The following is a 26624-nucleotide window of genomic DNA, read 5'->3' as shown; positions in this document are numbered from 1 at the left end:
AGTCACATTGCACTGCTTTGTAATGTGCAAACATTATAGAATAGTCACAAGGAATGAGCAAGATTTGTCACTTCTCCTAGAGAGATGGTAATTACATCTTTGTTTACAGATGAGCTACCTCTGAGACTTGGCAAAATGGCTTCCACCACACACTTTACCTCATTATCACCAGCTCTTCTACAGTCAGCTGCCATAAGACAGATCACTTTCAAAGTCATTGGTAGCGCTAACCTGAGTGTTTAGATTAAATCGAAGGCTTCAAATTACCCAGTGAAACCCCATCAAAAAATAAAGTAGTTGTTTTGAATTTTAATTGCCCACATTTGTTTTCTATATGCAGATCAAGGAAAGGGTCAGATGGAGAAGTCATTACTGAGCTAGTATTGATTTGATGATCAAATCTTCTTCATAGTTATTAGAGACCTCAGTTTAATGCCTCCTCCTTCTCTCTCTCCCTCTGTGTCTGTCTGTCTGTCTTTCTTTTTTATATAATACATAAACATATATGTATATAATATGTACATATATAAGATTTTCCCATAAGCCATAAAATACTCTTGAGACAATATATTTTAATTTAAAGCACACCACTGGCATGCTCTTACACATAAATGCATTTATAATAAAAATGAAATAAAGGCAATGAGAAAATTAGAAGTAAAATTGAATGAGAACTCTTTCCATTGAGGACCAAACATTGTGATTTTGAAAGGGGTAGTAATTTTAAAAAGTAATATTTCTGGATGCAATGAATTATGTTTACCATGGGTTAGCAATATGACCCTATGGATACAGGGGTTAATGTTTCCTTTGCCACACTGTGTGTCCCTGAGGGCACTGAAGAGGATGGAGACACTGTGGCAGTGCCACTTAGTAAACCATCACTTAGGAGGTAACCACTGTGCTCTGTAAGTCGATACATGTTAACACTTGTGAAGAAAAGCAGTTGCTTTTCTCTGAGGTCTTCCTAAGAAGACCTGAGTCTCTGAGGTCTTCCTAAGAAGACCTGAGTCTCTGAGGTCTTCCTCAGGAGCCATTCCCCACCCAGTCATCCTAAAAGAGAGGTCAAGTACCCTTATGTGCTAAGCCATCATGATGGTTCACACTTACTCAGCTTTAAATATCTGATTTTTTCTTTACTTGTAGAAAGACTTGGATTAAGCAAGTCTTTGATACTTTCAGTGATAATAAGTTAAAATATATATATTAGTTAACTGTATGTTGTCACTAAAGCTCTAAAAGCCAGGATATACATTATCCTTTCACTTATCGTATGTGAGTGTGTCTGTGTGTGGAGTGTAGAGTGTGTGTGTGTATGTGTGTGTATGTAGAGTGTGTGTGTGTGTGTGTGTGTGTGTGTGTGTGTGGTGTGTCTGGGTGCGTGGTCTTTATGTATGTCTGTGCAGCATTATAACATACATACAGTGTCTGTGAAGGCCAGAAGAGTCAGATCCTCTGGAACTGGGGTTACAGATGGTTGTAAGCTGCCATGTAGATGATGGGGACTGAATGTGAGTCTTCTATTAGAACAGTGTGTTTTTACCTGCTGAACTATCTCTCAATCCTATCCTTCCTTAAACTTTCTGTTTTAATGACGTTTTTTAAAATTGTTTAGCACTCTTAGGCTGTGAATAAGATTTACCTGATATATGATATGAATTTGGTTAAGATTTGATAAAATGTTTTTCTCCTTTAGAACTGAAAATGAACACGAAAATAGAAGCCACTATGCTTCAGAATCAGTTATTTTATTTAATGTTTAGACAATATATTTTGATCATGAATTGTCCTCACTCAACACCTCCCACATCCCACCACACTTGCCTACCAACTCAACTTCCTTTATATTTATTGTCTCTCTCTCTCTCTTTCTCTCTCTCAAAAAATGAAAATCAAAACAAACAAACAAACAAGACAAAATGCCTGAAGCAAAAGTCTCTGAAGTGCACTGCGCCTGTTCTATGTTGATCAGCTGCTCCTGGGTGCGGTGCCCGCCCTGGAGAATGGTTAACATACCCAGTGACATGCCAGCAGACACACTCATTTTCCCTTTCCCCACAATTATCAATTGCAAAAAGCTTTCAGGTTAAAGGTGGGATCTTTTGCACACTTCCCATGATCAGTTCTGGAGTTTTAAGTGACATGAACCTGCCTTATTCTTCTGTGAGTTCACTGTGCATCAGCCAAATCGTGTCTGGAGTCTTGGTCTTTTGTATCAAAAAAAAAAAAAGTCTAAAGATTTTATCTATATTTTACCTTCCCTAGTTATTTTTCTGATGTGAACCACCAAGAGAAAATACTCCCCTAGATGAAAAGCAGCACAGCAAGGAAAACGGGTTCTCAATGACAAGAATGGAAGGAAAATGTCAAATACTGAAACTACCCAAGAAGAAATTAGAATAGGGAGGAAAAGGAACAAATGTCACTCACTAAAGAAGTCTGTTTGAAGAGGATGAAGCCACAGTGATGGTGGGAGGAAGATTTGTTTTATTTGGTAACAGAAAAACATCTCCACCTTTGCCAATGATTTGTTATATAAATTTCAGAGAAAATAATAATGAATTTTCTACAAAGAAAGTATTGATTTATTGAATCAAACATTCTGCCCTTCCCATGCCTCCCATCAACTTGAATTACGGAATCAAGTTTTGTACATCAAGTACAGAGAGAATTTTAGCAGTTGCCGTCAACCTTTGATTAGCAGACCAATATTGCTACTATGTGAGTCCACTGTCTTTACGAAGCATTTGAGGAAATCAGCATCTATTAAAGAAGATGTAAGAACTTAATGTGCCCAGAACAACTGCACACCAACTTTGTACACACTCCAGCCTGACATGAATTCTGCCAATTCCCCAGTAGGCTTTTAAATATTTTGCTGAAAAGGCTTTTCTAAACCCTTTGAGGGCCATGTTTCTGCAGAAACCCATTATAATACACACATTTCATTAGCTTGGTGAATAGTATTTTCTTCCACTTCATTGAGGTAAGCATATATGTTACTTATATAAATAGTATGTTTATTTAAACACATGCAAAACCTGCTTTCACTTCGCCAGAATGAATGGGAAAATATATACATATATTTTATGTATATATGCTCTTATGTACATACATGCATGTGTATGTATGTACATATATGTTTACATGTATGTGTTCACAGTGCCAACATCCTTAGTCACTATCACCATGCCACCGCAGCACGCTATCTTCTCCCCTCCATTCCACCTTTTATGCTTTCTTACCTCTCTCCCTCCTTGTACGGCCTCCAGTCGTTTCAAGCTTAAACCCTGAAAGAAAAACATAACACATACTTATACATAAGGAATTAACTAATGATTGGCACCAGCACAATGACTGGTCCTATCTGTAGCAAAGAAAAGTACTCTGGGGATTTGGAGCTGACAAGGCACTTCCCGCTCTAGTGTTACGACTGTTTTCCACCGTAGAAGAAGAGAATGTAATTCTAGGCAAATACTCACTGTGCTTACAAAGAAAAAGGTTTACCTGTTTATCACCAAGCTAACAGCAAAATAAGCTTGTGAAACAAGATGGGGAAATGGAGTTATTGATTGCTCATCTGCCTATTTATCAATCTATCCATTTATCCTACTATCGTTTGTAATCTGACTTCATTGAGTCAATGAAACTTAGTAAGGGAATATAGCAGAAGACTGCTTTAACATGAAAACCAATGATATATTTAATTCCTATAATCATTCCTATAGTAGTTACTTATCTTTGAGAAATGAAGTGAAAATCACATCAACAAGAGAAATAGAAATAATAACCAACACATTTGATTTATTTCACCTTTTTCTCTGTCCTAACATTTTCCTTCCTTGTTCTTTTCTTCTTCATTTTACAATATGCATGTGTTAAATGATTACTATGATTCAGATATCATAGAAGACACTGAGAATACATACATACATACATACATATGTATGTATGTATATATGAATCTGTAATTAGTACATGATTGAGCCAAATAAATGTGAAGCCCAACTTCAAGAGATAGTGTTCTAAATGTAATTCTCTAAAATCTGTACACCTAAAGAAACTAATGAAGAAAGAGGACTCTGGGTAAGATGTTCAATCCTCATTCAGAAAGGCAAAGAGGATGGACATCAGAAGAGGGAGAAAATAGGGAACAGGACAGAAGCCTACCACAGAGGGCCTCTGAAAGACCCTACCCTGCAGGGTATCAAAGCAGATGCTGAAACTTATAGCCAAACTTTGGGCAGAGTGCAGGGAATCTTATGAAAGAAGTGGGAAATAGTAAGACCTGCAGAGGACAGGAGCTCCACAAGGAGAGCAACAGAATCAAAATATCTGGGTACAGGAGTCCTTTCTGAGACCGATACTCCAACCAAGGACCATGCATGGAGATAGCCTAGAACCCCTGTACAGATGTAGCCCATGGCAGCTCAGTGTCCAACTGGGTTCCATAGTAATGGGAACAGGGACTATCTCTGACATGAACTGACTGGCCTGCTTTTTGATCACCTCCTCTTGAGGGGGCAGCTGCCTTACCAGGCCACAGAGGAAGACAGTGTAGCCACTCCTGATGAAATCTGATAGACTAGGATCAGAAGGAAGGGGAGGAAGACCTCCCCCTATCAGTGGACTTGGGGAGGGGCATGGGTGGAGAAGAGGGAAGGACAGTGGGATTTGGAGGGGAGGAGGGACAGAGCTACAGGTAGGATACAAAGTGAATAAACTGTAATTAATAAAAATAATAATTATTAATTATTAAAAAAAGAATGAGGCCTGTAATAGACATCTACAAAGACCTCAGCTTAGAATGATATTGAAGTATCTTCCAGCTTGGAGAGGAAAGGCATAAAAAGAACTCCCTCCAACAGAGAAAGTAACTCTTCTGAGCACCCTGCTTGAGCTCCAGCAAGCTGGCATCACAGGCACACATCGCAATGCAGAAGTCCAGCTTCCCTCTACCCCATGCCAGGAGTCCTATGCTCTGGGAGACGTAGAAGCAGGCAGAGAGATTAAACTCAATCTTGTGAGCATGTGTGTTCTTGCAGTCAGCTCCTACCTCCTAGTTCAGATGGCTCCTGGTTCAGATGGCTTATAATCAGCTGTTACCTTCAGCTCCAAAATATCTAACACCATCTTCAGATCTCCTTTGTCAACTGTTCTCACATGTACATACACTCACATAGTCACACAATTTAACAATAAATATTAATATGTTTAAAGGGCTGAAAAGCACTGTACTAAAGAAATACTAATGATGTAGCTGGCATACTTTGAACTGTGCAGAACGTTGAACAAAAAGTTGAGCAAATTGCACAAATTTTCAAAGAAATTTTGGGCTTCCTTATGCAAATGTTATTTTGATACTAAAGAGGTAAAAATGAGGGCTGACATTCTCTCACTATTGACTAACTTCTTTTCATTTTTTTCTTTATAAAAGAATTGAACCCTCAGGAAAATGTTCATCACAAACCATGATAAATTCTTGAATGATGAATATAATAGTTACACTGATTTGATCATTATATTTTTTATCTAAACATATCAAAGCCTCAGACTGTATCCAGTAAAATCATATGGAATTTTATGTCATTAAAATATGTTATTAGGAACTGGAGAGATGCCTCAGCATTAAAAACACTGGCTGTTCTTACAGAAGACCTGGGTTATACCACCAACACCCATATGATGGTTTACAACCATCCATAAATCCATTCAGTGGGTTACATGTCCTCATGTGGCCTCTGTGCACAGCAGGCACCTATATGGTGCACAGACATGCATGCAGCCAAAATATACAAATGCACAATATATTTAAAAACTGAAAACAAATAAAATAAAAATATAGATATAAAATATATAAATAAATTTAGAACATTTTTTGCATTTCTTTAAATTAAAAGAGTGGGAAGCATATTTTTTCTTATTAAAATTAATAGTTTACTTAAGTCAGAGTAATTCTTTGTTTCTTGTGACAATCTGAAAGTTGCATAAATTGAGTTATAAATTTGCATTGACCTCAACAAATCTAGTAAAAAGATTAGTTTGGGAAGTAATATGCTACACTTAAATTCTAGCTATACATTTCATAATTTAAGAAAAAACCTGTTAATTCCACTGTTAATCAAAAATATTATAATCATTTAAATATTTCATATATACAAGGAAATTACATTATTCAATTATTTCAAAGTTGTTTTTACAAGTCATCTCTTGCTATAGAAAACTTCTTTCTTGAATTATTCTGATAAAGCTATTAAAGAAAAATGTTATATAGGCACCTCCCCCACTTCACAAAGTAGCATTGTTGAGTCTGCCAAAAATTCTAGAATACACCTGAGAGGACATGTGTAAACCGAATGGCAGCCTGCCCTCTGAGCTGAAAGCCTTGTCCTCATTCATAAAACACATTCTGAAGAGTTTAATTTCCAAGGAAAAGAATACAAGGCGAAACAGCACCTCTCAAACATGGAAACTATAAATAAAGTCCTCTAAAGTTAATTCATTTGAACAAGTATTAACATTTGGGAAAGTATGCAAGAGCAGGATTGAATTCAGGATCATAAGGGTTTTTTCTTTTTAAAGATATTTTTTAAATTTTGAAATTAAAGCTTAATTACAAAGTTTTCCTCTTTCCCTGTTCTTCCTCCAACCCTGATTATGCACTCTTCACTTGCTCTCTCAGATTCATGATCTCCTTTCTTTCTTTCAATTTTTTTAAGACTGAAAATGACACCTTTTAACTAGATTAGTCACCCAGCAGACAGAGCAGAGATTGAGGAAATGCTCACCCAATGCCTGGCACAACCAAAGACCCGCCCTATGTGAAAATGTGAACCCCTAGCACTGTGAATGATCCTCTGCTAAGTTTTCAGACAGGAGCCTGTCAGAGTTGTCATCTGAGAGACTCTACTCAGCAGTGCCTCAAAACAGATGCTGAGACTCACAGCCAAACGTTGCGAGATGCATAGGGAGTCTTGTAGAAAAATGCGAGGAATGAGCAAAGGATCTGAAGGTGATAGGAGCTCCGCAAGACTAACAGAGCCAAGTAACCAGGGCCCAGAGAAGCTTGCAAAGACTGAAGCATCAACCAAGGACTACGCGTGAACTTTACCTAGGCCCCCTACAAAGATGTAGCAGGTGGACACCTTAGGCTTCATGTGGGTCCTCTACTGAGGGAAGTGGGTACTGAGTCAGACATTGACTCACTTGCCAGCTTTTTGATTACTTCCCCCTGGCAGGACTGCCTTGCCAGGCCACAAGGGAAGAGGACATGCTCAGTCCTGATGCAACTCTGTGAGCTGGGGTGGATGAAAAAGGGAGAGCACTTTTTCTGAGGAAGAGTGGAGGGAGAGGGGAGAAGAGGGAAGGCTGTACTGGGAAGGGAGGAGGGAAGGGGCTAAAGCAGGATATAAAGTGAAGAGAAAGAAAGAAAGAAAGAAAGAGAGAGAGAGAGAAAGAAAGAAAGAAAGAAAGAGAAAGAAAGAAAGAGAAAGAGAGAGAAAGAAAGAAAGAAAGAGAGAGAGAGAAAGAAAGAAAGAAAGAAAGAAAGAAAGAAAGAAAGAAAGAAAGAAAGAAAGAAAGAAAGAGAAAGGCAAAGAAATCATGAAATTTGCAGGCAAATGGTGGGATCTAGAAAAGATCATCCTGAATAAGGTATCCCAGAAGTAGAAAGACACACGTGGTATATACTCACTTATAAGCAGATATTAGACATATAATATAGGATAATCATACTAAAATCTGTACACCTAAGGAAGCCAATCAAGAAGGAGCCTGGGTAAGATGCTCAATCTTCATTCAGAAAGTCCAAAGAGATAGACATCAGAAGAGGGAGAAAACAGGGAACAGGACAGGATCCTATCACAGAAGGTCTCTGAAAGACTCTACCCAGCAGGGTATCAAAACATATGCTGAGATTCATAGCCAAACTTTTTGCAGAGTGCAGGGAATCTTATGAAAGAAGGGGGAGATAGAAAGGCCTGGAGTGGAAAGGAGCTCCACAAGAAGAGCAACAGAACCAAGAAATCTGGGCTCAGAAGTCTTTCCTGAGAATGATACTCCAACCATGGACCATGCATGGAGAAAACCTAGAACCCCTGCACAGATGTAGCCCTTGGAAGGTCAGTGTCCAAGTGGGTTCCCTAGTAATGGGAACAGGGACTGTCTTTGACATGAACTCAGTAGCTCACTCTTTGATCACCTCCCACTGAGGAAGGAGCAGCCTTACCAGGCCACAGAGGAAGACAATGCAGCCAGTCCTGATGAGACCTGATAGGCTAGGGTCAGCTGGAAGGAGAGGAGGACCTTTCCTTGGGGAGGGGCATGGGAGGAGATGAGAAAGGGAGGATGGGATTGGGAGGGGACAAGGGAGGAGGCTACAGCTGGGATACAATGTGAATATAAAATAAAAAATTAAAGTTAAAATTAAAAATACAAACAAAAAAGATTGTGCTGTTTTTAATCTCTAATTCCCAACTTCTTTATCTGTCCTTCAATATATTTCACAATCGCTTTCAACACAATATTCGTGCCTTAAATCAATAAACATCTAGCTAGCACATCTGTGCATCTTTAAGGTGAGATGAGACATGAGTTGTTCATGGCAAAGGCCAATGCTGTCTTTGTTTTCTGCTCTTCATTTTCCAATGCATTGTCTACTTTCTGACTTTATCATCATTATTGTATGTATGTTTAAATATAAGACCAGTTTGAATAAAATACTTGTGGTTTCTTTGCTCTTGGAGAATGCAAATTTATAGGAAGTATTTCTGAATAGACAAGTATACAATAAAGGAGTACACAGTAAGTATACAAGCTTAAAATATTATTTAAATTATTTTGACACACCTTTTTTCTCATACGTTATGTTGAAAGCTACCTTAGGAGAGAAATTTTTTAAAGACGTAGTGGAATGACCTTTTTTACTTCAAAAAAATCATTCTGTTTTTCACTTTTCCAACTACCTTTTTCAGGGACTTAAGTTAATTGTAGGTCTCGTCCCAGGTGCCACTTTTTTTTGGGGGGGGTCTTTTTATTATTATTAAATTTTAATTTTTTAAACATTAATTACAGTTTGTTTACTTTATTTCCCAGCTGTAGCCCTTTCCCTCATTCCCTCCCAATTCCCTCTCTTCCTCATCTGCCTGCCCCTCTCTGAGTCAATTGATAGGGGAGGTCCTCCTCCCCTTTCATCTGACCCTAGTTTATCAGGTCTCTTCAGGACTGGCTACAATGTCTTATTCTGTGGCCTAGCAAGGCTGCTCCTCCCTCAAAGGCTGGGAAGGTCAAAGAGCCAGCCACTGAGTTCATGTCAGAGACAGTCCCTGTTCCCCTTACTAGGACACCCACTTGGATACTGAGCTGCCATGGGCTCCATCCGAGCTCCTTGGTTGGAGAATCAGTCTCAGACAAGAACCCTGTGCCCAGATATATTTGGTCCTTGTGGGCCTCCTGTCCTCAAGATCTTAGTAACTCCCCCTTCTTTCATAAGATTCCCTGCACTCTGCCCAAGGTTTGGTTATGAGTGTAAGCACCTGCTTTGATACACTGCTAGGTAGAGTCTTTCAGAGGCCCTCTGGGTAGGCTCCTGTCCTGCTTCTCGTTTTCTTCTACTTCCCGTGTCCATCCCATTTGTCTTTCTAAGTAAGGATTGATCATCTTACCCCGGGTCCTTCTTCTTGTTTAGCTTCTTTAGGTGTACAGATTTTCATATGTTTTTCCTATTTTATAAGTCTACTATCCACTTATAAGTGAGTATATGCCGTGTGTGTCTTTCTGCTTCTGAGATACCTCACTCAGGATGATCTTTTCTAGATCCCACCATTTGCCAGCAAATTTCATGATTTCCTTGTTTTTAATTGCTGAATAGTATTCCATTGTGTAAATGTAGCACAATTTTTGTATCTATTCCTCAACTGAGGGACATCTAGGTTATTTCTAGGTTCTGGCTATTATGACTAAAGCTGCCATGAACATGGTTGAACAAATGTCCTCGCTGTGTACTTTAGCATATTTTGGATATATGCCTAGAAGTGGTAAAGCTGGATCTTGAGGAAGTGCTATTTCTAATTGTCTGAGAAAGTGCCAGACTGATTCCCAAAGTGATTCTACAAGTTTACATTCCCACCACCAACACAGGAGGGTTCCCCTTTCTCCACAACCTCTCCAGCATGTGTTGTCACTTGAGTTTTTGATCTTAGCCATTCTGATGGGTGTCAGGTGAAATCTCAGGGTCGTTTTGATTTGCATCTCCCTGATAGCTAAGGATGTTGAGCCTTTCTTTAAGTGTTTTCTGCCATTCTATATTCCTCTACAGAGAATTCTGTTTAGTTCCATACCCCATTTTTAATTGGGTTGCTTAATTTGTTGCTTTTTAGCTTCTTGAGTTCTTTATATATTCTGGATATCAGCCCTCTGTCAGATATAGGGTTGTTGAAGATCCTTTCCCAGTCTGTAGGCTGTCATTTTGCTCTGACGACAGTGTTTTTTGCTTTACAGAAGCTTTTCAGTTTCATGAGGTCCCATGTATTGATTGTTGCTCTTAGAGCCATGTGCCACTTTTACCTTATTTTGTCAAATCATTGTTTTCTCATTTTGCATATTTTTCTAAAGTCGTATCTACAATCTCATTGTTTTTATTCATGTTATCTACACTGTAACAGTTTCATTTCTCATCTTTCTATATACTTTGTAGTATTAACAGATGTTCCTTCTCTTCCTCAAACCCTTCACTTAGTTTTGTATAAATAAATGACTTGATTGTTTTACCCTTTTCATTTACAGCTCTGTTTCTATTGGCTGGATTTTCTTCTGGGTTATAAATATCACTTATCCATTTTTTATCTTCCAATAAATTTTTGTCTGACAATATGAATTTTATTTTGTGAGTGCTAGATTTTGCTATATTGTCTTGCTAGAATTTCCTCTTACAGACTTTTAAGTTCCTGCTTATTCAGACTAATTCCTCTGTAGCTTGGTTGAAAGTAAAGGGAAAAATCTAAATTAGTTTTTATTGTTAATTCCTGCTGTTCGTAAGACTCATCTGAGAACTCTCCATTGCATGGCTAGGAGCTGAACACTGTACTACCCTGGCTGAATGGAACTCTGGGCTGTCAGAGTGCTGATAATATCTGCACTAACAGCTCTCTAGGAACCACCTTCTTTGCAGGTGCTCTTCTCATGGCCATGTGGAAGACTACATCACACACATGGATATTCCCAAACAAAAACTCTAGAGCCAACAACAGTCATTAGCATCACCATCAACTAGCTGAGCAGAGACATTTAAGACCATGATTGTTTTCTTCTCCAGAGCATGCTGACTCCTTCCTTGCCACTTACCACACAAGGGGAAACTTTGGCATTTCTTATTTTTTTATTGTATCCATTGAAGCACAATGAATTTATTCAGAAGGACATTAATACATTTTCACTCTATTCCATGAATCAGTTGGATTTTCAGAAAAAAATAAAAAATAAAAAAAATAAAACTATCAATAATCAAATCATTCATGTGAATATATTCAAATTTGTTTGCATATTATCTAGTTCTTAAAATTCATACAAACTTAAAGAATTTTAATTGATTTGAAATCTACTTCAATGTTCTTCCGCCATATAGATATCATATGTATGTAGTATGTCTAAAGGAAATTACATTTTAAAATCCTCTGGGAATGTGACTTAGGAAAACAGATATGCCTCACTATACATATTTTCTCACTAGAGAATATACACTCTTTGCATTGATCAAAATTAATCACCTGAGACCAAATCAAAATGTTATAAATTGAAGGTAGAGAGAAGAAGAATTACCCTGAAGCAAATGTTCTGCAGTGTGCTAAATTAAGATGGTTTAGCAAGGCATAAAGTAGAAAAAGCTATTAACTGGAAAAAAAAATAGAACTTCTTACCCAGATTTGCCCTGAGCTAAGATGTGTGTACTTGTTCTGGCAACTGTGTGGGTGTGGGGTCAACTACTGGATGGATGGGGGTGGCTGGATAGGTGTGTGCTGTCAGATGTGCCAGCAAACTGGGCCTGTGTGACACCTTCCTCTTCATGATCCACAATTGCTATCATGCCATGTAGACTTCCTCAGCATGACTGCACCCCAAATGTTGGAAATATATTATCCGAAATCTGTGGTGTGGTTGGTTTATTTTTCTGATATGGAATTATACAGAATGGACATGCAGAATACACATTTTGGTCTTAGTACTGAAGATAATGCCTCGTGATGATTTTTTAACCTTAAGAAGTAATGATTTAACTGCAGAAAGTCATAATTCATTATTAAGCAGCTTAAAATGACTGTGTGAATTTTAACATTTAGTCCCTGTCATGGAGGCACAGGAGAGAGCCATGGGCACTGTAAATAGCTCAGAGTTCAATAGCTCCATTTGACAGAGAAAGAAGCTTGCAGCCTGGATTGTGATTTATGCTAAGTGGCAAGTTTCAGAATTCAAATTCAGGCCAGTGGGGTTCAGATCCATAATTATCTTTGTTTAACAGAATTTTGCTAATCTATCTATCATCCATCTTGTCTGAAAGGCTCTGTAACTTTTCGAGCATTCCCGAACCACACATTCTGAAAATTCACAGCTTTGACATAGAAGTAATTTCAGGCCTAATTGAGATAATCTCCACAAGGCGTAGCACCGTGCTCACCATCTAGCTATCTGTGGTGGGTAGTGAGCTTTATTAGCGCTGAAAATACTGCTGCTCTTCACATTATACAAGTGAAAGATGGACTCTAGCACAGTTTTTTAAATAACTTTTTAGTGTGTGATTTTTGTACAATGCTGTACTGTCACAGTATCTCAGCTATTTAATGCTATTAATACAGTCAACTTGTACAGAGTTTAAGCTGTATTTTTTTTTAGAGTAAAAGGTGTACCTCTTTGTATATAATATTGTCCATCTCACTCCTCAGCTGTGGTATATGGCCTTGAGGAATCAGAGGTGGCAGACGCCTGACTCCTTTCTCCTTAGTAAAACACTAAGTAAAACAATCGAGATTCACCATTTGGGGAGAACAGTAAACTCTTGAACGATGGCAGCAATAGTAAACCCTCTGTCTTGCCTTGCCTCTCAGGAATGTGGCAAAGAGGTTTTCAGTAAACATCTCTGGGAGTTCTAAGACAGAACCTTTGTTTCAAGTTTGGTTGGTTCAGTGACTTCTCCTAAGGGGCTTGCTATAGTTTTTTTTCTGACCACCTTGGCTTGTCAGGGAAACTGATGGAACTATTCACATCACTGGGTAATTCTCACAAGGCTTAATACCTTGTGAGAATGTTCATCTTGATGGGTTACTGAATTCAGGCATTTTAAAATTTGGATCTAGTAGGCTTGATATTTAGTGCTAATTTTCACTTACTTTCCTGAGAAAAATGTTATGCTCATATGCAATTTTATACTTAATCCTTAATTCGTTTTTTAAGTGTCAGTATTGAGGTGGTCACTCCTCATGTGTTTGTTGAATTAACTTAGAAATTCTCAACATTTAAGGCTTCTTATCCTAACCAAAACCTCAAGAAAGCACTGTTATAGGTATACCTTCCCTTCCATTAAAGTTAAAATTTGAAGTTTAAACTTACGTGGTTTGCTGATCATTCTTTCAGTCAACATATTGGATTTTTTCCCTTATGTAATGTTGATACTGAAAATCTCAGAGAGATTTCCAAAGCATGTGCTTAAATCTTAAGATAGTTCATCAGAATTTGACTTGATTATTATCTGAAGACAAAAATCACCCAAGTGTCAACATTTATATAATCATTTTTTTTGTTGTTTTGCTTTCAATGCTAGTCCTGTTAGACACCTCTGTGAGCCTGTGCCTAAAATCTGTTAATTCAGACTGGAAGCTTCAAATTGTTTCTCTCTCCTTTTTTTAAACAGAGACATCCTTAATCTCAGGCCCTTCACTGCTTCACTTAAGTTCTGTCATTTTGGAAATAGAAAGTGCACACACTGTCTTTGATAACGCTGTGCTCTTCTAAAGGGACACATGTACAGGTTTTGTGTATTGATTTCTAACTCCAGTGCAGCTTCCAAAACTGAGGTAGCAATCTTCAGGGGACCACTTAAGAAGGTGCAGGTCATAAAGCACACAGCAAAGGTGCCTGAAAGTACGATTACCAAACATTACATAGAAAATCAACCAGGTAATGAATGCAAAATCTTCCCAGAAGCAATTACTCACACAATTGCTCATTCACCATAGCTTTGTTTCTGAACAGGCATACTGTTGCTCTGTGAATGATGTCACACAACACAATGTCAATACATGCTCCCTGAAGCACTTTGTTTCAAGTTAGAGACTATCATATTATAAAACTTGCAATGATTGTAACGGATGTACAAACTGTTCTCTACTTACAAAACCATAATGGAATTGTTGTGGAAATATGTTAAATATTGCCCATCATCATTCTTCAGCATTATTGTATAAAATCAGAATGTTTTATTTCAAACTTTCTTTTAGTGTCTCTGATTTAAGTTTCTTTAAAATGTTTTTTGTTAAATTAGTTTTCATATTTTAAAAAAATACATCAATTTTTTGTAATGGCCTTAAACACAGATCTGCCATTTTGTGCATCGTGGTCATCTGAAGTGTTTTTTTTTTTAACTTTGACAGTTACAACATCAACATTTTGATCACTCTGATATGTGTAAGGTGTTCTAACTCCTTCACAATATCAAATATTCAGCCAAATTTATTCCATTTGAAAAACTAAATAAACAATCCATCCCATTAGTGTGCAAATTTGCTTTCATCTTTCAGAAAGCATAAAATTATATTTATGTCAACACTTACTTTAAAAATAGATTTTCTTATAGTGTGTTGTTATAAACATTTGATTTACATATATGTTTTATATATACACATAAATCCAAGGTAACACAAAAATGTCTCATATAAAAAAGAGGCACCACTAGAAAATACTTAAGATGACAGGTGCTATGGAAAGCACATTGCCAAATTACGCTGTGTTTTATTGTAGGTGATACTGTCATTCCCTTTGAACATTGAGGAACTGAGGCAAAGAGGTCAGTAACTTGTATGAGAAGATTTAGGTCCAAGCAAGAAGATTTGGATGGTAAATCCAGAGTGTGTGGTTGCAGATCCTCCTGTGCTCACACACAAACTTGTTCCAAAATCAACCCATTTGCTTGAGATAGCTCTCTCGCTTGAACTGGATAAGTATGTTTTCTTTTCATTAAATAATCCATCTATTTTATTAAAGTTTTCAGAATCGGCTTAAACAATGTAATTTTTACCTTTTGAAGAAGTGCAAGAAAATAAATTACTGGGTTTTAATTCATTTAAGATTTAGAAAGAAATGTGAGAAAGAAATTAAGGTAAATGAATTTGGATTTGAGAGTCCCTGATTCCTTGGAAAGAAATGTGAAATTCAATTGATATATTTCCTGAGGCAGAGAAAGATTAAAAGAAAATTAATGTTACTGTACTGGCACAAATAACATTTCATAGAGTTTGTGCTGACGTTGCTCCGGGCTAACTAAAGTATTAAACTAGCCCAATGCGTCCATGTCCCCAGAATCCTGGCAGGTTTCATCGTCCTATACTGCATAAGTTAAATTTCTTCTGCCTTGGGGTCATGGATCCTCTACTTTATGAGACTTTATGTGGTAAAGTTTGTACTAAGCTCAAGTACTACTATTCGTGGCCTTCTGGTGTCCTCAGTGGGGTGGTCATTTCTAAAAGGTGTCTCTCTGTATCAGATATGAGACTAGCCAACAACTCAGGATTACTGACACTCAGAGTGGTATTGCTCCTAATGGGTTCAAGCCAGTAATCTTATACATTAAGTTAAAGAAAACTTCAGAAAATAAGTAATCCACATATATATGGAGATTTATATATATATATACATATATATATATTAAATGATATAAATATATATATATAATGAAACGAGTATTGCTTTTTTGCACAGTAAGGATGGAAAAACAAACTAATAGGGAATTAACACATGTAAAGACTGAACCATCATCAAATATTAGATTCTAATGTGTGGCATGTAATAATGTGAACATTGATTATTTCCTTATTTTAAAAAATGTTGCTTTGCAATTCTTTTGTGTTAGTTCTGTTCTGTAAACTTCATTCCTTTGTCTTTCATCTTTCATATCAAATATTAAAGTCTACTGCCTTTTTGCCTCCACGAAGAAAAAAAATAGTTCAATGTGCTCCAGATGTTTGTTATTCCTGAGCCTCACCTGGAAGAGCCGAGTGAACAAAAACCCTTGATTTTATTATTTTTGTATGTTCTTCATTATCAAATAGTGCTCGGTGGGTGCTAATTGTGTTAATTATGTGGTAAAGTTTGTACTAAGCTATTAAGTATTATTAAGTATTTTTTGAATGATGTATTTATTTTATTCTGTTTATGTGAATGCATGTGTAAGACATAATATGTGCTCCTGTGTGACCATGGAAGTCAGAAGACCCTTGGAGCTGGAGTTGCATGTAGATGCTGGGAATTAAACACAAGTGTCTGTAAACAGATTACTTTTGGTCACTGAGCCATAACAGGATCTTTAGTCCCTGAATATTTGCTTTAAAAACCATTTATGTATTTATATGCATATTATATTAACAAGATTATATTATATGCAGTTAAAAAGCCTCATGTTTAAATCCTACCATCATAAATATTAAAAATAAATACATAAAACTTTATTGATAACTTAGGGAATTTTAAATTTTGTGAATCACATTAGGTAATTATAAAAATAAATGGGTGCTGTTAGATTTTTTTCTTGTATGCCTAAGCATAATTTCAGACAGAAATTTATGAATAAGAAATTGGTTATTCATCCTGAGTGAGGTATCCCAGAAGCAGAAAGACACACATGGTACATACTCACTTACTAGACTTATAATATAGGATAAACATACTAACATCTGTACACCTAAAGAAGCTAAACAAGAAGGAGGTCCTGGGGTAAGATGATCAATCCTCACTTGGAAAGACAAATGGGATGGACATTGGAAGTAGGTGAAAACAAGAAACAGGACAGGAGCCTACCATAGAGGGCCTCTGAAAGACTCTACATACCAGTGTATCAAAGCAGATACTGAGACTCATAATCAGACCTTGAGCAGAGTACAGGGAATGAAAGAAGGGGGAATAAGTAAAACCTGGAGAGGACAGGAGCTCCTCAAGGACCAAATATATCTGGGCACAGGGTTCTTGTCTGGGACTGATTCTCTAGCCAATGACCATACAGGGATATAACCTAGAATCCCTGCTCAGACATAGTCCATGGCAGCTCAGTCTTCAAGTGGGTACTCTAGTTAGGGTAACAGGGACTGTCTCTAACATGAACTCAGTAGCTGGCTCTTTGACCTCCCAACCCCAAAGAAGAAGTAGCCTTGGTAGGCCACAGAGGAGGACATTGCAGCCAGTCCTGATGCGAGGGTCAGATGGAAGGGGAGGAGGACCTCCCCTATTAATGTACTTAGGGACAGGGAGGAGATGAGGGAGGATGGGATTGGAAGGAAATGAGGGAGGGGGCTACAGCTGGGATACAAAATAATAAACTGTAATCAATATAAAAAAAATAAAAATTTTAAATAAATAAATAAATAAGGTCTGTTGAAAAAAAATTATTTCAAACTACCCCTTAAAGAAAAATTTTTTGAGTATTTTTTAAATTTTTTTAATGTTTTTTTATTTTTAAATTCTTTATTAATTACACTTTATTCACTTTGTTTCTCCCCTGTGGTTCCCTTCCTCCTCCCATCCCAATCCCTTCTTTCCTCTACCCTCTGCATGCATGCCCCTCCCCAAGTCCACTGATAGGGGAGGTCTTCTTTTCCTTCCTTCTGATCCTAGTCAATTAGGTCTCATCAGAAGTGGCTGCATTGCCATCTTCTGTGGCCTGGAAAGACTGCTCCCCCCTCAGGGGGAGGTAATTAAAGAGCAGGCCAATCAGTTCACGTTAGAGACAGTCCCTGTTCCTATTACAATGGAACCCACTTAGATACTGAACTGCCATGGGCTACATCTGTGCAGCGGTCTTAGGTTATCTCAATGCATACCACAAAGAGAGCAACAAAACCAAAAAATCTGAGAACAATTTTTGATTAAAGAATATTCCTTTTCTGTCAAGGTGATAGTGGTTATTTCTGGATCTAAATAATTGTGATATGCAAAATACAAATAAATAATTTTCCCCAAAATAAAGACCATGAGTGATAGAAAACTATTTACAATATTTAGTGTATTTTAATTTTTAATTGTGATTTAAAGAAAACAGACAGTGAAGAAGGAGTGAGTCTGAATTGTAAATTGTGTACAGATATTTTAAAAAATAGACAATTGTATCTGATTCTGTCCAAAAACATGTTAAATGTAAGTGCATCTGAGGCCTGAATTTCCTGTAGGAAATCCATAAATATCTGAGAGAGAATGGTGAAGGTAATTGAGTAGATTTGAGTTCTTCCATATTTGTAATAGCAATATATCTTTTAAAAGTCAGGTGAAATTTAAACACAGAATTTCCTGTCCTTACGTTTCTATTGAGACTAGATTTGTTAGCAGAAAAAGCACCTTATCATGTAAATTCCATGGATGCACTTGGGAGAACGGATTTTTAAACAGTCTGGGTGTTATCCCGAAGACACTTCTCACTAACCATAGAATGGTCAGGCACTGTCGCTCAAGAAATGCCGGTCTAGCCGAACCCTGAAAATCTAGTTATTTCTGTGGTATCAATGAATTGAAAAATGTTAATTTTTAGTTCTGGTATATATTTTAGATTTGAACTAAAACTTAGTCCTGCATACACACTAGGCAAGTACTTACTAATGAGCAGAACTACACCCTTTACCTATTGTTATGTATTATTATTATTATTTTGTTTTATTTTATTTTATTTCAACATTTGTGTATATTAAAGTTGGCCAAGCAGGTCTTGATCTTGTGATCCTCCTTTCTCAGCCTCCTGAATAACTGAGATTACAGGATGCATTCCATGATTTAAAAGAATTTAAACTACTTACTAGCTTTTTTTTTTTTTTTTTTTTTTTCTGGTTGAATTTGCAAACCTTCAGGAAACACTGGGGCTCCAAAGCATTCTCTTCTGGTCCTCACCCCACCCTTCATCACCAAAGTTAACGCTGCTGTACCAGTGCTTGTGTGAGCATAATGCTGTGCTTTCTGGAAGTCATTTCCACATCCCACAAATGCCTCAATTTGTTTTCTAGCAGGACCTCCTCTGGGGCTGAGTCAACAGAGACAAGGACCTTTTCCTCAAGGATTTACAGAATACACACTAAAGGCAGCTTCAGGAGTCATTCATGCTGAGTCGCTGACGCCTTTGTAGAAAAGTGGGCTCAGGAATGTGGAACACTGCTTCTGCGATGACTGGGGTAGTGGGAACGGTCCACAGGGGGCGCACTGCCAGCCCAGCCCTTGCTCTGTTATACTTTCGCACCCAGGTGGATGGAGAACTGTATTTGCACAACTGCCAGTTGTTCCTCCCTCCGTGTCCTTTCGAGATTGGTTATCTTTCCATTCCAGTGTGCATGACCTGTTTGAAAGAGTTACACTTTTCATTTTGCCCTTTTCTGAGTCACCTTCAAGTTCAGAATTTTAATTGTTGTCTGACACCATACGAATAGTCTTGGCTGCAGAGCAGGCCAGGTGAATCCCCAAGGTCTACCGCTCTGTGCTTCATTTCTTTTCTGCCGCTAACTGTGAGACCATTTGGCACAGCTGACTCAGAGCCCTAAGATAATTAGCTTTTCCTCAGAATGGCCCAGGCTTAAGAAGGAAAGTGTGCGGCATTTGTTGCAAGAGCTAAATCTATCATTTGTAAATGTGACCTATTTTGGTGAGTCTTTGGTATTTCTGCAGACAGTTTACATAAATAAGATTCTCAAAGTGAAGATCCCCTGTGGCTCGCTTCCGAGTTATTCCCGACATCCTCCCCATCACATCTTCCAAACCAAGAAAACAAGAAAAAAAGATGATGCAAAACATAGAATACTACAAATTGGGTATAAAATGTAGAGAGTTTTAATTAAAGTGGAAGAATAATCTATAATCCAGTAATTACACACTTTATATAACTTCATTTATAGACATAGGCACACAGCAATTTGCATTTAGAAAAATAACTATATATTAAATCTATCAGTGGTCTCCTAACATTTTAATTCAGACATATTGATAGGAGACCTAATCAAATGAGTTTTAAAATGATTTTATAATTTTTCAAAATAGAGTGAATATCAATTATAATTTCTGCATACATAAGGGTATAATGTTAGTAATCTAGTTACAATAAAACTGAAATGTTTATTAATATACAGAATAAAATTTCCCAAGTTGTTTAATGTAGAACAATTAGATCATGTTCTATGTAATTGTTTCTTATTCTTTATATGTAATCAGTGAAAATTCAAATACATATGGGCCATTAAGAGGCATCCACGTTGTTTGTTGTTGTTTTTCTTTGTTTGTTTGTTTGTTTATAGATACCAACAATGTAATTCACTGTTTGGATTTTTTTTTTAATTATCGAATATTGAAAACTAATTCCTTTTGCATGAAATGTAAAATCATTGCATCTTTTACTCAGTTTCTATTTTCAAAAACATTTATAGTTAATATTATAATCACTATCAACAATAGTGTAATGTGAAGAGTAGTACATGCCAATACTGCCATATTAACTTATAAAATAATGTAATTCTTACATCATACGGTAACACACCTAGATATTACGTATTTCCCAATATCTTGCGCATTCACAGCTCACTGTGAATCCTTTAGTTATAGTTGCCATCTTAGTTTACGTTGTCTTCAAAATGCAAATGAGATTATGAGTAAAACTTTAAACACCAGTGTTTATTCAAGTACCAACAGAGGACCATCGCTGTTTTTGGGTGGCTGTTCTTTTATTTCAATTGCAGATCCTTTTCCCAGGCCCTGCTCTCCCCTGTGACAATGTGTTAGAAAGTCAACACAGGCAATCTAACTTTGTTCTTTGCAAGGCCTGCATTGCATGGAGAGCTCAGCTTTGGCTGATGTCTGGAAAGTAGTCTCTTGGAATTATTATTATTATTATTATTATTATTATTATTATTATTTTACACTTTATTCACTTTGTATCCCCCCAAACCCCCCCTCTCCCCTCCTGATCCCACCCTCCCTCCCCCTTCTTCATGCATGCCCCTCCCCAAGTCCACTGATAGGGGAGGTCCTCCTGTCCTTCCTTCTGATCTTAGTCTATCAGATCACATCTGGAGTGGCTGCATTGTCATCTTCTGTGGCCTGGTAAGACTGCTCCCCACTCAGGGGGAGGTGATCAAAGAGCAGCCCAATCAGATTGTGTCGGAGGCAGTCCCTCTTCCCATTACTATGTAACCCACTTAAACACTAAACTGCCATGGATTACATCTGGAATTCTTTAAACTTGTTGAGGTACCCACTTTCAACAAGGCACTAAATAGTGGTGCCTCAACATTTCAGTGTAATAAATCCTGGCATTAGGTTCAATGTCTTTGAGCTAGTCCATCCAGCACTTCCTCAAATAAGAAGCTATACAAGTAGCTTTTAAATGTATTTTTCAGTTCTTTTAAGAAACGTGCACAAGTCAAGAAACTTCCTCTAGTCAAGAGACTTCTGCTAGTCATTGTTATTCTTTTTACCAAAGATGAGCAACCTCTTATGTATTAAACAGAAAAATTAAATCCTTCTTTATCCTTAAAATCTCATTTGCTCACAAAATAGAAAAAAATATGGCTGATTGTTTAAAAGCTATGATGTAAAAAAGGAAAGTAAAAATATTTTAAAGAGATTAAGTTGTATTTAATAAGATAGTAGGAAGATAATGAAATTGAAAAAAAAAACTATCACTAAATTTATTATCAACACCAAATCATCCTATTTTCTGATTTGACACCTTAACAGAAAAATTTAATCTCAATCTGGGCCAATTGTGAGGGATAAAAGTGGAGTGAGGAATCGTTCTGGTCACTCCTGTTGGCATGCTCATAAGATCTTTTGAGTATTAAAATGAACATGAAATCCTTTTATGATAATTTTCCTTGGACCTGACTCTTAGATTTGCTGGTGTATGCTATTTGTGTGGCCCTTTCTTCTGATGCTGCTTTGCCTCAAGAACAGAACATGGAGATCAGAACTTCATGAATCTACACTAGTTCCCAATTCTTCCTTTTGGTTTGAGCCTAACCCTTGAAAGGCAGTCATAATGAAATTTAACACAGTTCATGTGTATTTCACACCTCCTTCAACAAGGCCACTCTTCCTAATCCTTCTAATTTTATCAAAGAGATTCACTTCCTGGTGACTCAGCATTTAAATATATGAACCTATGGGGAGAATCATCTTATTCAAACCACCACACATTAGAACCTAATATTATTTTCTATTTAATTTGAATATGACTATTCATGTCAGATACACACACATAAACACATGCATATATATATTAACTATTATTATTATTATTTTTAGTAAATCAAGATATTGTGATCTCTTAACAGTATCTGTGGTAGTTTAAATGAGCATGGTTGGGCCACAGGTGCTGGGACTGTTTGGAAGGGATTAGAAGGAGTAGTCTTGTGGAAGAAGTGATAGTCTTCCCAATCTATGCCATTCCCAGGTAGCTGTCGCTCTTTATAGCCTCCTGTTCGAAATCAGATGTAAGTTCTGTTACATCTCCAGTGCCATGCCTGCCTCTCTTTTTCCATGTTCCTTCCGATAATGGTCATAATCTCACCCTCTGAAAAATATAAGATTCAACAAAATCTTCTCTAAATTGCCTTGGTTTGGTGCCTCTTCACAGAAACAGAAAAATAAGACAGAATTCAGGACTAGCAGGAGTATTACTGTGACAGTCCCAGCATTTTGTTTGGGAGGAATATGAAGATTTGGCGACCTTGGACTAAGAAAGCAGTTTATTGTTGTAATCAAGGCATAACGGAACGTCTCAGTATGAGTTTGGAAAGATAGTAGTACTGAGAGAAATGTGTAATTTGCAAGCCCAGAACAAAAGGTTTCGGAGAGGAACAATATCAGCATCTGAACTAGAGAACATGCTTGAGATATTTTGGGCAAAGAGTGTGGTTGCTACCAACATGCCTGAGGCTAAATTGAAAGGCTTTGGACTAATTTTGTTGGTGGTGGAGATTTCAAAATTGCCTAATATTGACTGTGTTGTGTGGTTAAAAGTGATTATTCACATACCGGTCTATAAAAAAAAAAAACAAACATGGCCAAAAGAAAACAAACAAAAAAAACCATAGTGTAATTAGAAAAAGATCACTGGGAAATTTAAATTTGAACTAAGATTTGTCTTGAAAGAGATAATGAGAAATGGAATAAAGGAAGTAGTGCCCTCAGGGCAAGAGCCCATCCAGCTAAGCTTCCCATTGTTAAAAGGAAACCTTATGCACCAACGTAAAACAACAAACCAAAGGTGGGTAATTCAAAGATGGAGCCACCCGCAGCAAACAGCAGAATCTTGCAGGCTTCTACCAAATGGTTCTGGCTTTAGAGTCCTGAAAAACAGAGGCGCGAAGGGGTTGTGGACTCTTCCTTCCTTGTTAAGGAAAGTCACTGATGTCAGTCTTGGGACAAGGAAGTCCCTGCAAGAAGACCCAGTGAGGCCGCTTATTGCATGAAGCTGTGAAAATGAAGCCTGATTTGCATTGGAGAGCCTGAAGACACTGAAGATGCAAGAGCCATGAGAGCTACAGATAGGTGGGGTGTCTGGGCAAATTCGGAGGAATAGGGGAGCAGGGATGCAGGAGGGAGGGTGGGACTGGGAAAAGAGGAGGGAAGGGCCTATGACCAAAATGTAAATTGAATTAATTAATTTAAAAAATTACATTTTTTTTTCTGATTCTAATGTTACTGGTTTCCATTCATGGCAAGATGGACCCTTAAATGGCTGGAACAAATGGTCAAGCAGAATTGGTCATCTCAACCCACTGCAAAAATAGTTAAAATCAGGGAATCATGATCTCATCACTTCCTCTGGGGCATAATGAAAGTAATATCGAGTGAGCCCTAGCTAGGCCTCACATCCTGAAGGTTCTACAAAACCCTTCCTGTTAGTATTTTGGAACACAGCCTGCTCCTGGGTTACCCAGCAATTTATGATGTCATCATGTGTCGCCAGCCAGGTGGCCACACCTGGAATGCATGGTTACCTTGCCCCTTAAGGAGCCAACCCTGACATGTGGTCGCTCTCTTACTCTCTCTTACACTCTCTTACTCTCCTCTCTCTCTCTCCCTCCCTCTCTCTCTCTCTCTCTCTCTCTCTCTCTCTCTCTCTCTCTCTCCCTCTCTCGGCACCCCTTCCCTTTTTTCTCTCTCTTCCCATGTCCTGCTCCCCCCACCCTCCTAATAAACTTCTTGCAGAGAATATCGGTTGACACCAGCCTCATGCTTTTTAATAAATAACACTTCCTGTGACCTTTAGGGGAGATCCTAGATCCAAAGTGATCTAGGATCACTTTGTGTTATTAATAGGACTACCTATTTGTGCCAATCACCACAAAGTAAATTAGAAGTAAACACATATCCAAATCTGAGTCATGGGGTGAAATGAAGCTTCTAATAAATTTAAACTTAATTCCGAACTAGCTGAAGCAATAAGCATTGGCTCTCCAAGCCTTAAAACTTCAAAGACATTTAGTGCCCACATCCCCTGCAGAAGTTTTCCCTAGACTGAAGACAGCATAAGAAAGCAAGGTAGAAAAGATCAACCCACAGTGGAAACCACTGTAATTAGTCAGTCTAGAGCTCTTTTCTTTTTTCTGTTTTGTATGAGTTAAAGTTTTCTTCATTGTCTATGTAAGTTTGAATTGGCTTCTGTTTCATGCAAGTATTTGAACAGATATAGTCTGGCAGGAAGTCATTTAGCCTCATATCTTTTTCATTTACCATATGAGTCCTAAGGACATTAGCAGCTTATTACAGATATCTAATGAGATAGCACTTGTCACTATGCATTGAAATGTGTAAACTGTAATGCCTTTTAAAATCATTATTACAATGAGTGAAGACAAAGAAAAACTGGCAATCACATTTAAGTTCACTATCTCAACCACCATGCTGTTGTAAATTAAAATAGCAAAACAAAACAAAAAAATGTATTTTTTTATGTAGAAGAACTCAGAAATAAGAATTACAACTTTTATGACAAGCACCAACAATAAAACTGGACCTTTTGATGAAAATTGGACCTTTTCAAAACATTTCCTCTTTTATACTGTTAGAAAAAGACAAGGTCATTTTCTAAGGAATATTCTGAGGAATATTGAAAAGAATTTTTAGTAACTTGCATTAAATTATCTTAAATTGTTGAATAAGAAGCACATTGTGTATCTGGGAGAGAACACAGGGAGTAGTTCTTACATTTGAACACCATGAAGCAAATCTCAGAGAGCACAGGAGCCTGAAGAGCTGCTGTTTAGATATGAGGTAATGGGTAAGACCAAATGCCATGTAGAACAATCACTTGGTAGTTGAAACAGCTGGAGAGTTTTAGCATGCACTCAGTGACAGCTGCAACAAACTTCAGAGAATTTCTCAGGAAGACAAGGCTATTAGCTTGCATTTTAACTTCATAGCTTTGAAAATTCATTCTTCCTTTCCAAAGCACCCTGTTTATATTGTTGTCTAAGTTATCCAAATTTGTTCATGAGTGAAGAACACAATCATATTTTTGAAAAAGGAGTAACCAATTGTTTGTGTTTAAAGTCTAAAACCTCTCATTATGTCATGCTAGCACTTTCTATTTGCCATTAGTTACATAGACTTAATAATGCCCCTGCTTCTATATCACATTGCAGAAAAAGATATTGGTTATATAGTATTGCTGAACATTTTTGATACGTTTATAAAGAACATCAAGGATATTGAGTGAAAGGAAAACATTTTCAGAGCTAACCAAATGTTTGTACGTTCAGGTGAATTGAATACTGACTCCCAGAGGAAGAAAAGAGAGTTTGTTAAAGGACCATGGCTAAAGGCCTGGCTGAATGATTGCCCAGCAGCCTGAACTATAGCACCAAAATTGATCCTAGAGAAAAAAGCAATTACTATTTTTGCTGGCATTCCAGCAGTGATAGAGAGGTCTGTGGGAATGCTCACTACACAGACTAATGACCAGGCTTTGGGGCTAGCAATACAGGCTTTCTTCAAAATCATGATTTCATTATGGCACTGGTCAGATACTGTATGCATATCTTTGGGGAAAGATTACCAATATAAACTCATGCTAGGCCGAATTATTTGTCTAGAAAGGGAGGCGTGATTGACGTGTTGCCTTTGGGTGTTTGTCTAGTTAGCCAGCTGCTGCCATCAGACTTACTCTTTGTCTCTCAAGCTTAAGTTACTTTTATCCAATATATTGAGGGTTGCCACAAAGCATTGCAATAAATAAAAAGAAATTTACTATCCAACTTTGGGATTATTACCTTTGGAATATATGCACATAAAGTACACAAATCAAATCTTTCATGAAACAGCAGTATCACACAAGTCTGCACTCCACCTTAAATGCCTTGGTTCTACATAACAAATAAATAAGCAAACAAAGAAGTAAAACC

The 26624-nt window shown here is 37.4% G+C and overlaps 1 protein-coding gene across 5 annotated transcripts in view; it reads right to left on the bottom strand.

Annotated features, from left to right (window-relative positions):
• The window catches only part of Ccser1 (coiled-coil serine rich protein 1), a 1241689-nt gene that overhangs the window by 440236 nt on the left and 774829 nt on the right, over positions 1-26624 (bottom strand). For all 5 annotated transcript variants that reach the window (XM_060373765.1, XM_060373766.1, XM_060373767.1 and 2 more), the window contains exon 10: positions 3246-3290. In XM_060373765.1, coding sequence (XP_060229748.1) covers positions 3246-3290 — 45 coding nt within the window. The remainder of the gene's footprint in view (positions 1-3245; positions 3291-26624) is intronic.

The sequence above is a fragment of the Meriones unguiculatus genome, chromosome 21 (genome assembly GCF_030254825.1).
Source record: "Meriones unguiculatus strain TT.TT164.6M chromosome 21, Bangor_MerUng_6.1, whole genome shotgun sequence".
Classification (NCBI taxonomy): Eukaryota; Metazoa; Chordata; class Mammalia; order Rodentia; family Muridae; genus Meriones; species Meriones unguiculatus.
The sequence above is the reverse complement of the archived record's forward strand: the minus strand, read 5'-3'. Positions and strand labels throughout refer to the sequence as shown.